Here is a 13124-nt window from a genome sequence, read left to right as displayed (position 1 = left end):
ACATAATATTGGTCATGCCGTTACTATTCATAAAACTTGCAACTAACGGTAGCAGTAGCAGCTCCCACTCTGTTTGGTGGAACATCTTGAAATTTGGAATGCTATTCAAATCCATCCTACCTACATAGCACAAGAAATATTCAGATTTAAGCGCCCCCCTGGGTTAATTACTCTATATTATAAGCAACAAGGGCAGTTTTTATTTTATTTAGAAATAAGCTTAGACTATGTTGGATTGTGAAATTTAGGCAATTACGGAATGTGATTGCCCATTTTGAGATGTTTCAAAATTTTGAGAATATTTTTAAACATTAGGATTTTTTTTAGCAAATTTCTGAATACACTGTGTTCAAAATTATTTGGCAAGTTTTAGTTTTGACCATATCATCATTTTTATGAATATTTTCCAACTCCAAGCTGTATAAACTTGAATGCTTATTGAATATATAAGCTGATATGTATTTCTTTATTGAGGGAGGGTGGGGCCTAAGAAGATCAACACCCTAAATAAAGGTATACATAATTATTAGGCAGCTTTTTTGCCTCAGGCAAAATGGGCCAAAGAGATTTAAGTAACTCTGAAAAGTCCAAAATTGTAAAAAGTCTTTCAGAGGGAAGCAGCACTCTTGAAATTGCTAAGATATTTGGGCGGGATCACAGAACCATCAAACATTTTGCTGCAAATAGTCAACAGGGTCGCAGGAAACAAGTTGAGAAAAAAAAAAGACAACTGCCAAAGATCTGAGAATAATCAAACGTAAAGCTGCCATGAACCCATCATCTTCCTGGGCTGTCATTTTCCAGAACTGCAACCTAGCTGGAGTTCCCAGAAGTACAAGATGTTCAGAGCTCCAGAGACATGGCCAAAGTAAGGAAGGCTGAAACCCGACCACCACTGAACAAGACAAGTTGAAACGCCAAGACAGATCTGACCAGATGGATGAGCTCGTGGCTGGATCAGTTATGGGCACAGAGCTCCACATCACGTCAGATGTCAGGAAGGTGGAGGCAGGCATAGGCGTAGGAAGCGGGGGGGGGGAGACATGTCCCCCCCCCCAATATTAGAGACAGTCACATTCGTCCCCCCCAATAATTTCACCGTAGTTGCGAAGAATTTTAAAATCTTTCACTCGCGTGCTTTTATTTTGAAGGCGCACAACAGGGCATACAGCAAAGCGCTTCCTCCCCCTCTGAACGGCTCAGAGTAAAGGCAACAGCAGACAAACTCCGTCTGAATGAGGTAAATGATCTGTCAGGAATTTTGCCATGAATATCGCTCGGTTATAACATCTTGTTGTCAGTTTACCTTCATAAATAGAACTAAATCTTTTTGGTTAAGCCGTTTTAATTCTGGAATAGTCACATGTCCAATATTTTACTGCTAACTTTGTCTAAAAGTTAGCTACTCTAGCCATAATGTTTTATTTGATCAGAATGAGACTGAGACAGCAACAAAATGAGCCTTTTTATTATTTAAAGTGAGCAACACCTGATCATACTGACCATTTGTGGTTTGTGGCTGAAAATGACGGGAGAAAAAAAAATAGGCTTTTTGCCTCAGTGTTTTTATGGCTCATGTTTGGTAAGTTACTGAATGCAGGGCTGGAAAGTGAGACTGAGTTAACAGTGAGGAGCTAAAGGTCTGTTAGATATGAAAAGTATCATTTTTATTTATTTTGTAGATCAAACTGTTGCACTGATATAGAGTTGTTCAAGAAGAACAACATTTGTTTTTTAGATTTTATTTTTGTTGGTCAAAGTGATGTATTGAGTTTAAAACTGCTGAGTCCTGTTTTATGATTTTTTTACTTTGGTTTTAAAAAGAGGCAGAACCTGTTCAATTGGCAGTGAACTTATATCAATGCATTTTGACCAACAATCAAATGTCTTTTGACCAATAAAATATATCAGAATCTGGTGTTCATCCTGGAATGACAGTCATTATGCTATGTGGATGCATAACTTTAATCTGATTATTGGATTGTAAATAGTAACGTGTTAGATTACTTGTTACTGAAACAAGGGTGAGATTAGAGTAATGCATTACTCACGTGTTGATGGCACAATAGCTTCTGACATTTCTGCTCAAGATATTTACTGATCTGTCAGGTTTCCGATATGCGTCCCCCCCCCCAACGACAGACTTGTTCCTACGCCCTTGGCAGGTACTGGTATGGGCTGGTATTATTAAAGATGAGCTAGTTGGACCTTTTTGGGTTGAAGATGGACTCAAAATCAACTCCCAAACCTGCTGCCAGTTTTTAGAAGACACTTTCTTCAAGCAGTGGTACTGGAAAAAGCTTGCACCTTTTTAGAGGAGTAAATGCATGCATTTACTGATCGCATGCATCAGTAAAAGCCTTACAGACAAAAGATTAATGAACTGGCACCCTTCCATACCAGACTTAAACCCCATCAAAAACTTGTGGGTCCTTCTAAACAGGAGATTTATGGTGAAGGAAAACAGTTCACATGTCTGAGCAGTGTCTGGGAGGCTGTGATTGCTGGTGCAGAAAATATAGTCAACAGATCAAGAAACTGATAGACTCCATTAATGGAAGGCTTATAACTGTTAATGAAAATAAGGGTGTTTATAATGGTCACTGATTTACTGTAGTTGCTAGACCTGTTGTGGCTCAATATTGGTCGATATACAAGGCGCACCGGATTATAAGGCGCACTGTCGGCGTTTGAGGAAATTGAAGGTTTTTAGGTGTGCCTTATAGTGCGGAAAATACGGTATGTAAAACTGGTCCAAAAGTACTGTACAAACACTGTACAAAGATCTTTAACAAGAGAACTCTCAACAAAAGGCCCAGCAGTGTCTGGAGTGACAAACTTGGAGGACAAAAACCACAGTGGAGGACTTTGTACTAGCCTCCAATAAAGAAAAGGACTGGTGACCTTCAGTGGAGGATACTTCATGGCACCATCGCTACGAACTCGTTTTCATCTGTCATCAGCCCTGGGGTTTTAAATGAGTGTCCTTTTTGCAGTTTGTCTGAGAGTGTTTTTCATGTTTTTATGGATTGTGTACGGTTGACTGTTTTTAAAAAAAATTTTAACAAGATTTTTTAGCCTTTTTGGTGTGATTTTTACCAATTCTGTTTTTATCTACGGTGTGCAGTACAGTCAAGCCACTAGTTTTAAATCCCGTATTTTAAATTATTTAATTGCAGAGGCCAAAATGTCTATTTATATAACTCGACGCAACAAATTGCAGACTGGACCTCAACTTGATGCTGTGGCTCTGTGGAAGTGTAACATCAAGGCCAGGTTGAGATTGGAGTTTTGCTTCCACAGAGCCACTGGGGATTTAAATAGTTTTTTTTTACAACTGTGGGGTTTTAAGAATGTATTGTGCACCATTTCTGATCAGGAAGAACTAATATATAACAAGCTGCTGATGTAAATATTTGTTGTTATTTAGTTTCTTTTATCTGATTATGTAACAGTTTATCGTTAAATTATTGTACAATAAATGTTTTGTTAAAAATCAAAAAAATCTTTCAAAGGCAGCTTGCATCCATTATTGTTGCACTACTGCCATCTACTGGATCCTAATATCTATACCTCAAATTCTCATGTTCCCAGTATTATTTAAAAAAAACAAAACTTCTTTTTCCCTATTTAACTGATCAACAACATTCTCAAATTTCAATTCCCTATTAAAACCTAATTCCGTTTTAATGGGCGCTTCTTTTATTTCCAATTTTGACTTCCAATGATTCACTTCCTGCTAAAGAGCCCCCTGGTGGTTGACAGAAAATCCACATAAAGTCCGCACCGGACTATAAGCCTCATGGTTCAAAGCTTAGGAAAAAAGTCGCGGCTTATAGTCCGGAAAATACGGTAATCTTCATCTAGTTTCATGATTTTTTTTTAAAAGAATGATCTTTTTTGACATTCCCACTTTAAGTTCTTATCTTGTTCTGACTACACTACTCTTTGAACAGGAGATGAAATTTTGGAGGTAAATGGAGAATCTCTCCAAGGACTCACACACCAACGGGCCATCCAGACCTTCAAGGTGAGCTTCATGTTTACAATTATTTTAGATTTTCTGAACAAATATTAAACCAGTTGATTCTTTTCAATAATGCTTCCCCCAAAACAAAGCTTATTTTGTTTTTAAGTAAAATGCACTGTAAACTTAGGGCAGAATTATTTCTAAAAGAAAGATGGGTTTATCACACCGCTCTGGCACCTCTCACGTTGTCGCTGCTTGATCTCTGAAGTTTACCTCGGCACGAATCGCGTGTGCCTGCTTTCACTCAAACTGGATACAGGCTCACCCGTGTGGACATTTATATCAACCCTTGTGAGGATCCATGTTTCTTTGGGGAATTCATCAAGGTAAGAGTCAAGCTTAATTCCACCACGTTTAATCTGCCTCCTTAGCTCAATGTGAACCGCAAATGTTCACATTGAGTTGTGCTAAATGTTCATATATCAGGAAAACTCGTCCCATAAAGCTTGGGCAACCAAAACAGTCTCTGTGGCTCTTATTAAAAACTCAATAGAGACAAGATAGAAGAGCTACTAAAGCCACATAAATGAAATCTTCCTGTTTTCCCTCTATATCCAGAGGAGAGATGCACAGTGCAGCAGATTTAGATCATCATGCAGGGCCAGTACAAGGTTGTATGAGACCTTGAGCAGAATTTGACTTAGCTACCCCTCTTGCTGCTAAGAACATCAGCACCTCTAACAGCGTTTCAACATGGATAAGTGGGTAGTTTAACTGGCCAAGTTTAAAAACAGTCAGTTATAATTGTAATTTACTAAGATGTATTTGAGAACAAACAGAGCTAAAACTCATAATCTCACAGTAACAAATTGCACTGGTAACAAAACAGTCTAACTATGAAAATTGTTCTTTGAACTTTTACAAAGTAAACTTGCTAGCTCCTTAAAATGTAAATGTTAAACAATTTAAAATCTTTTAATTTATGTATGCTGAAACAATTACATCAAATAGGCCCTTTGCACGTCAGCTTCTGCGTTTGGGAATAAGTGGCTCGGTCACTTGAAAATGGCATTTTACACTAGGTGCTTACAGGGCTTGCCCAAGGTAACAATTAATGACGTACCTCAATCCAAAGCCCCAACAAGTAAGCTGGAGAAAGGTTTTAAGATGTACACCTGGTTAGACATTCACATGAATACGAAGGTGAGTTTTCAATATATTGAGATACCATCTCAATATATTGACATACTATCTATCTCGAATGAGATACTATCAAGATCCAGGATAAAGAGGGCGTTTCTCCATCACCTACGGTTCCTACTGCGTCTTTTTTGAACATCACATTCGTCACGTGCACTGAGCGGCTCCGCACCTCCCAGTGCACATGTGTTTCAGCAAAGTTGCCACATTTTGTTCATGTTTTTGTAAATACGCTCTCATCAGACATACATACTCTCGCAGTCTTCTAGGTTTTAAAACCAAACATTTCCAACAAAGGCCTTGGGTGGTAACAGATGGTATGATTCTTGCACGCACTTCTGACTTGTATGAAAAAAAAAATCCTTTATTTCTTGTAAAAATATCAACAAAATAATTACTAAAATCATTTTACTTAAACCTTCCGTCATCACACCAGACATTTGCCCAAAACAATAAACCTAAACCAATCAACCTAATTCACTCACTGCTAAATGTGCTAATGGTAGAGTAATCAATGTGTTCTTAATTACTCACATTAACCCTTAAATAGGCTGACGCATATTTATATATTTGAAAATTATTTCATTACCATTTTCTGAGTGAGGGGTTATGCTGGTATGGTGGTTAGAGCTGCTGCTGTCTGACTCACCTGTTAAGTGTGGTAAAAGGTACAGGCGCAAGTTAAATATAAGAATATGTTGGTAGATTTGGTCCTTCATTCATTAAAATAAATGGAGGCAAGCAGTAGTCTGTAGCTAAGCTAATACTAAATGATTGATAATCTCAGAATATTACTGATGCCTGATGAGACCTGGAGAAGGCTCTCCTGATGAGTACTATCCACCTTAATTCTAGCCCCCATGAAGCTTTGCGTGATTTATGGGCACAACTTTGTTTACATGTTAGCAACTCGCTAACCGGCTTTCCACAGACGTTTTAGGCTATAAAGTATGTGGGAACACCAGCTATCACAGCTTAAATGTGGCAATATTGTTTTACCGCTACCTTAAGCTATTGCGGGAAGGGATGGCGACTTGAAGAAATGGCCGCAAATAACCCGCACTAGCATATGTAGCTACTTCACTGACTTAGTTGCTTCAGATGCAGATGCGGGTTTTCTTCCGTTGGCTTTTTGTCCGCACAATGAAATGAGCACAAATAAAGCATTTTGGGTTCTGTATTTACGTTTAGAATTTTTATCCAAATTGCTTTTGTTTACTTATCTGTCGGTAGGCGATGAAAACTACCCTTTTGTTTTATGAGCACATTGAAAACACACTTGCTCCTCTGATTTGCAGCAACACTCAGCAATGGAGAACCTCAAGGTTTTGATTGTAATGGACTAAATAAACCTAGATATTTGATTTTGTCTTATAGATACATGTTGCCCAAACATAATGATAAAGACTCAGATCATGAACTTTTATTATTATCAGTGAGAATGCATTACTGCATTCTCATCAGTAATTAAGATCCTGCTCACATTTTTCGGTCATTATCTACTTCTTCTATCTTCAACTAATTGTGCTAATTCATATATCAAAACGTTCAGCTTCTTCTGAAGATTTCTGCTATGACTTTTGCTAAAATTCACTATTTTACTTTTTGAAATAATTGCCCTTTTGTGCAAATTTTTTGCCCCATTGAAATACATGGTGGAATTCTCTAACTGCTGTCCGTTGCTAGAGTGTACACTCTAATAACTGCCGTTTTTGAACTTTTAATGTTTTTTGACAAACAAAATGATGCTGGTCATACATATTTTACTGTAGAGTAATTTATGCATTAAAATGTAGCCATGTATGTCTACTTTAAGGAACTATTACTATCATTGCTGCAGCTCTTTCTGTTTTCTGTCAAACTCTTCTGGAGTACAGCCATGTCACACCTTCTCCAATTCTTTCAATGTATTTTTCTCTTGTGCTCTGTTTCTGTCTGTGTGTTTGTATTCTGCTTGTCTACCTTTCTGTATGCCTTCTGCTTCTACTGGTTTTACTGTCTGCAAAGTAAAACTTGAATACATTTGAGCAATTCATATATCAAAATGTTCATCTTTTCTCCTTTATGGTATTTGTTTTGCTATGTTTCACTTTTTCAAATTTTTCTGGTTTTATACTAATTTCTGCTTCTGCTATCCATCCATCCATCCATCCATCCATCCATCCATCCATCCATCCATCCATCCATCCATCCATCCATCCATCCATCCATCCATCCATTTTCTTCCGCTTATCCGGGGTCAGGTTGCGGGGGCAGCAGCTTCAGAAGGGAGGTCCAGACTTCCCTCTCACCAGCCACTTCTTCCAGCTCCTCTGGGGGAACCCCAAGGCGTTCCCAGGCCTGCTGAGAGACATAGTCCCTCCAGCGTGTCCTGGGTCTTCCCCGAGGCCTCCTCCCGGTGGGACGTGCCCGGAACACCTCACCAGGGAGGAATCCAGGAGGGATCCTGACCAGATGCCCGAGCCACCTCAACTGGCTCCTCTCGACGTGGAGGAGCAGCGGCTCTACTGTGAGTCCCTCCCGGATGACCGAGCTTCTCACCCTATCTCTAAGGGAGAGCCCAGCCACCCTGCGGAGGAAACCTTTTCGGCCGCTTGTATCCGTGATCTCATTCTTTCGGTCATGACCCAAAGCTCATGACCATAGATGAGGGTGGGAATGTAGATCGACCGGTAAATCGAGAGCTTCGCTTTTTGACTCGGCTCTCTTTTCACCATGATGGACCGGTACAGCGCCCGCTTGACGGCAGACGCTGCCCCAATCTGCCTGTTGATCTCCCGCTCCCTTCTTCCCTCATTTGTGAACAAGATCCCCAGATACTTAAAATCCTCCACTTGAGGCAGGACGACCCCTCTGACACGGAGAAGGCACTTTACCCTTTTCCGGCTCAAGACCATGGCCTCGGATTTGGAGGCACTGAGCCTCATCCCGGCCGCTTCACACTCAGCCGCAAACCGCTCCAGTAAGAGCTGCAGATCACGATCTGATGAAGCCAACAGGACCACATCATCCGCAAAAAGCAGAGATGTGATCCTAAGGCCACCAAAACGGATCCCCTCAACACCTCGGCTGCGCCTAGAAATTCTGTTTATTGAAGGTAATGAACAGAATCGGTGACAAAGGGCAGCCTTGGCGGAGTCCCACTCTCACCGGAAACGAGCCCGACTTACTGCCGGCAATGCGGACCAGACTCTGACACCGGTCATACAGGGACCTGACAGCCCGTATCAAAGGGCCTGGTACCCCATACTCCCGGAGAACCCCCCACAGGGTCCCCCTGGGGACACGGTCGAACGCCTTCTCCAAGTCCACAAAACACATGTAGATTGGTTGGGCGAACTCCCATGCACCCTCCAGGACCCTGCTGAGGGTGTAGAGCTGGTCCAGGGTTCCACGACCAGGACGAAAACCACACTGCTCTTTCTGAGTCCGAGGTTCGACTATCCGACTGACCCTCCTCTCCAGGACCCCTGAATAGACCTTACCAGGGAGGCTTAAGAGTGTGACCCCCCTGTAAATGAAGCACACACTCTGTTCCCCCTTTTTAAACAGGGGGACCACCACCCCAGTCTGCCAATCCAGGGGAATTGCCCCCTATGTCCATGCGATATTGCTGAGTCGCATGAGCCAACACAACCCTACAACATCCAGAGCCTTAAGGAACTCCGGGCGGATCTCATCCACCCCCAGGGCCCTGCCACCAAGGAGCTTTTTGACCACCTCGGCGACCTCGTCCCCAGAGATTGGAGAGCCCAACCCAGAGTCCCCAGGCTCAGCTTCCTCAACAGAAGGCATGTTGGTGGGATTAAGGAGGTCTTCGAAGTATTCCGCCCACTGGCCCACAACGTCCCGAGTTGAGGTCAGCAGCACACCATCCCCACTATAAACAGTGTTGGTGCTGCACTGCTTCCCCCTCCTGAGACGCCGGATGGTGGACCAGAATCACCTCGAAGCCGTACGGAAGTCTTTCTCCATGGCATCTCCAAACTCCTCCCACGCCCGAGTTTTTGCCTCAGCGACCACCCGAGCCGCATGCCGTTTCGCCCGCCGGTACCCATCAGCTGCTTCTGGAGTAACACAGGCCAAAAAGGCCCGATAGGACTCCTTCTTCAGTTTGACAGCATCCCTCACCGAAGGTGTCCACCAACGGGTTCGAGGTTTGCTGCCGCGACAGGCACCAACAACCTTGCGGCCGCAGCTCTGATAAGCCGCCTCGGCAATTGGAGGCACGGAACATGGTCCACGCAGACTCAATGTCTCCAACCTCCCCCGGAACGGGTTCGAAGTTCTGCCGGAGATGGGAGTTAAAGCTCCGTCTCACAGTGGACTCCGCCAGACATTCCCAGCAGACCCTCACTACACGTTTGGGCCTGCCAGGTCTGACCGGCTTCCTCCCCCACCACCGGAGTGGTGGACAGCTCATATCATGATTAGTTATAAATAAATAAAACAAAAACCTAATCATGTCAATGTCAATTTTATTTATGAAGCACTTAAACAGATATTAATTGCACCAAAGGTCTGTACGGTATTCATGAAGCACAGACAAAAACACATAAGAATAAAACACAAATTAAAACAGACAAGTAAATTACAATGTCAGGCCTTAGCAAAAGCCAAAGAATAAAAATGAGTTTGAAGGATCGATATGAAGTGTTCAGGACAATGGGCAGATCTAATGTTAAAAGGTAGGTTGTTCCAAAGATTAGGAGCAGTGACAGTGAATACTACTCCTATTTGCCGTCACTCAGTGTGGTCCCAGGAATATGTAACAACAATTTATTATCTGACCGACGTGTTCTAGAACAGAACTGGAATGGTTGTGAAGAAGGTGTTAGGCCGGGGGTGGGGGGCGATTTATGTTTTCGCATCCACTTGAATAATATATAGTTGCGACCCTGTTTTCGCATGTGCACCAGTCAAGGGTGTCAATTATAACCTGTCAAATGACCAACGAGCTTTAAATTTTCCTGTCGTTTAAAAAAAACAAAAACGGTCAAATACTGAAAATATTCTGTTAACGCGACCTCTGGTAAGAACATCCCCAAACAGACATTGGAAGTCTGACATGAGTTTTGTAATATCCTCAACTTGGTTATCTGATAAATGTGGCAGATAGTTAGGCAGGTTAGCCAGTATTTCGCCATTACTAAGTCTTGCAACTTGTGGTGGATCTTTACGCATTACTACATCCTCCTCAGCCAACTTTGAAACACAGGTTACAGCGGAAACAGCTTCAACCTGACTCTGGGTTGGTTGGTCAGTCCCCCTTGAATGATACAATTTCATCATATTAACATGACAAAGTCTGGTCTAAATTGTTTGGTAAGCTAACTGTAGCGTCGCACTTTGAGCTAACGTCACGGCAAATAATGGTCGATTATATGCAGTACATCGCGGACCACTAGGGGGTACCTGCAGACCAGTGGGTGGCGCAGGTTTAGGGTTGCCACCTTTCAGAAAATAAAATGAGGGACGCCCACCACGGCGCGTGTCACTCTACTTTCATGGGGTGGGATAGCCGCTGCAACAATAGACAATATTATATGGTAGTGTTTTTTGTTTTTAAAAAGGGATCCAGACTGGGTGCTGTTGTGGCGCAGGGGCAAAGCACAACCCACATATTGAGGCCTTAGTCTTTGTGGATGTGGTCACAGGTTCAATTACTGGCCTGGCCAGTAATTGAACCTGCCGCATGTCTTCCCCCTCTCTCATTACCCACTTTCCTTTTCAGACTACTTTCCAATAAAAGCAACTATAGCCAACAACACCTTTTAAAAAAAAAGACATCCAAAGAGTACTCCAATCAGAGTAGCATACCTTAAACAAAGTGTAAAATGTATTTGGTAAACTGCTCAAGTACTGAGTAACTGATCATAACACCTAATTTAATAATCAAAATGTGTCCTCAAACAGGGCTCCAAAAGTATAAACGTTATGTGAAAATTCTGGTATTGTAAACAGCATTACTAAAATATTTATACAAATAAGGAGCTAGGTTTGGAGGCTGGTTCTAGACAAATTTACCATGGGAGCCAGGATAGTTAGTGTTTCTCCATGGCGACACTTAAAAAAAGAATGAAACAAAAAAACAGCAATATTTCATTATTTGACATATCAAGTGATCCAAAGAGCAACTTGTGTCTCCAGAGATGCAGGTTGAATCAGGTTGCAGATCCTGATCTAGCAGATGGAAAGTGTGATCCTATCTCGATACAGCAGCTAAAAGTGCAGCACTATAATTTTTAATTCATTGTTAAAGTAAAATTGTGAAGGTTAAAAAAATCCACCTCTGAATATTAACAAAAGACATTTATCTAGCATAATTTCTTCTGCACCCCTGTTGGCCCCGTCTAGAACCGCCCCTGGGCAGAAGGTGGTCTGACATTAATAATACATTTAAATGACCACTGAACACTGAATTAATATGTCAACATTTCTTAATAAAACAAACAGAAAGCCCTAACAAACCTTTTTAAAGTAGGAAATATTTATGTATTTACTGTTAATCTCCTAGTATGATTTGTTCTTTAAATGGCCATTTATATTATTTTTGGCTGATACTACTATACATTAAATAAGTAAATAATTGATTACCTAATAATCAAACCATAACAGTCTACTAAAACAACAATAAGAAACTTAATCATAGCAAAATGTTCTGTACCATATCAGCCTCAGGGTTTGATTGAGGGATGAAGAGATGCTGATGTCTGGTTCTTTAGGTTCTAACCGGGTCTGCAGTTACTCTCCTGATCCATTCATACAGCAGCACACCGCGCCAGGACGAACATATTTGTTTTAATTGCCTGTATTCATCCACACTGACATGATTCATCCTGGGATCTGAGTATTCCCTCTCACATCTGTATCTTTACGAGAGGTTTTGCTTCTAAGGACGGTGGAGTATCGGGTTGAGGATGTTTTAAAAAGACGTGGTCATAGCAGCTCACTGCGGCTACGTAGTGTCCGTCTCTAGGCAACCACAACAGCGTCAGTCCGTAGCATTCTGGGGGTCCTTTAGCTCCCGCCACAACAATTTATCTGACCTTAATATATCCTGTGTTTTATTTTGGTCATTATTGTTACACTTAGTTTTGATATGTGTGTGTGATAGGTGTGTCTATCGGACAGTTATAGAAATACGGAACAAAGTTTGTCCCGTATCTGTTTAATACGGGACGCAACATTTAACAGTCAAATACGGGACGATTCCGTATTTAAAGGGACGGGTGGCAACCCTACGCAGGTTGCTACAATCGATAGCCACACAGGCACCCCCGGTAGAAAGGAACGAAACGTACCCACTACAACACTTTCATTCTATTGGCTGATGGTTCCAAAAGCAAACAAAGAATATTTCGTAAACGAGCAGAGTTTGGCAAGAGCAAAAGAAGAAAGGTTTGAGTGAACATTACAAGTTTTGAGAAGAAAGACATGAAATCATGCTTTTAAAATGAAAGTGTAAGCAAAAATATTAAAAGTTTTGAGATCAAAACTTTCAAGCTGAAAATGTGTGCTCTCGAATTTTGGCAGAAAAATTCCCCCATATACATTTCATACACTGTCAATCCTATTTACCTCATAATCTAACCCTTGCAGTAAAGTTTTCACTCATTTATTTTAAAAACTCTCCCCAAGGCTTCTGTGACTTTGACCAGTGGAGGCTCTGCGTTCAGGAAGGAGGTAAGGCAACAAAATGCAGTCGAGGTAGATTTATTTGGAGCTGCAGGTCACAGTTACACCAACACCCATTTTCACAGTGACACAAAGAAGCTGGCTTTTATACTTTGGGCAATTCCAACACTCAAACATTACCACAGTCATGCAAAGAATCTGAAGAATTAGTGGTTAATTCAACCCTATGAATTAGATAACATGTGCTTCAGATTTAACAGGTGAGGAAAAAGTTTTAACCCTCCTGTTATGTTGCGGGTCAATTTGACCCGTTTCA

The 13124-nt window shown here is 41.5% G+C and overlaps 1 protein-coding gene across 21 annotated transcripts in view; it reads left to right on the top strand.

Annotated features, from left to right (window-relative positions):
• pdzd2 (PDZ domain containing 2) overlaps positions 1-13124 on the top strand; it is a 211657-nt gene that overhangs the window by 103636 nt on the left and 94897 nt on the right. For 17 of the 21 annotated variants that reach the window (XR_014089132.1, XR_014089131.1, XR_014089133.1 and 14 more), the window contains one exon: positions 3957-4030. Coding sequence is in view for 18 of the 21 variants with exons in the window: in XM_081611182.1 (XP_081467308.1) it covers positions 3957-4030 (74 nt within the window). In the remaining 3 variants the exon portion in view is untranslated. Of the gene's footprint in view, positions 1-1144; positions 1241-3956; positions 4031-4238; positions 4357-13124 lie in introns of those variants that run through there. The other 4 variants (XM_081611195.1, XM_081611193.1, XM_081611194.1 and 1 more) reach the window with 4 other exon arrangements.

The sequence above is a fragment of the Poecilia reticulata genome, chromosome 9 (genome assembly GCF_904066995.2).
Source record: "Poecilia reticulata chromosome 9, P_reticulata-male-v2, whole genome shotgun sequence".
Classification (NCBI taxonomy): domain Eukaryota; kingdom Metazoa; phylum Chordata; class Actinopteri; order Cyprinodontiformes; family Poeciliidae; genus Poecilia; species Poecilia reticulata.
The sequence above is the reverse complement of the archived record's forward strand: the minus strand, read 5'-3'. Positions and strand labels throughout refer to the sequence as shown.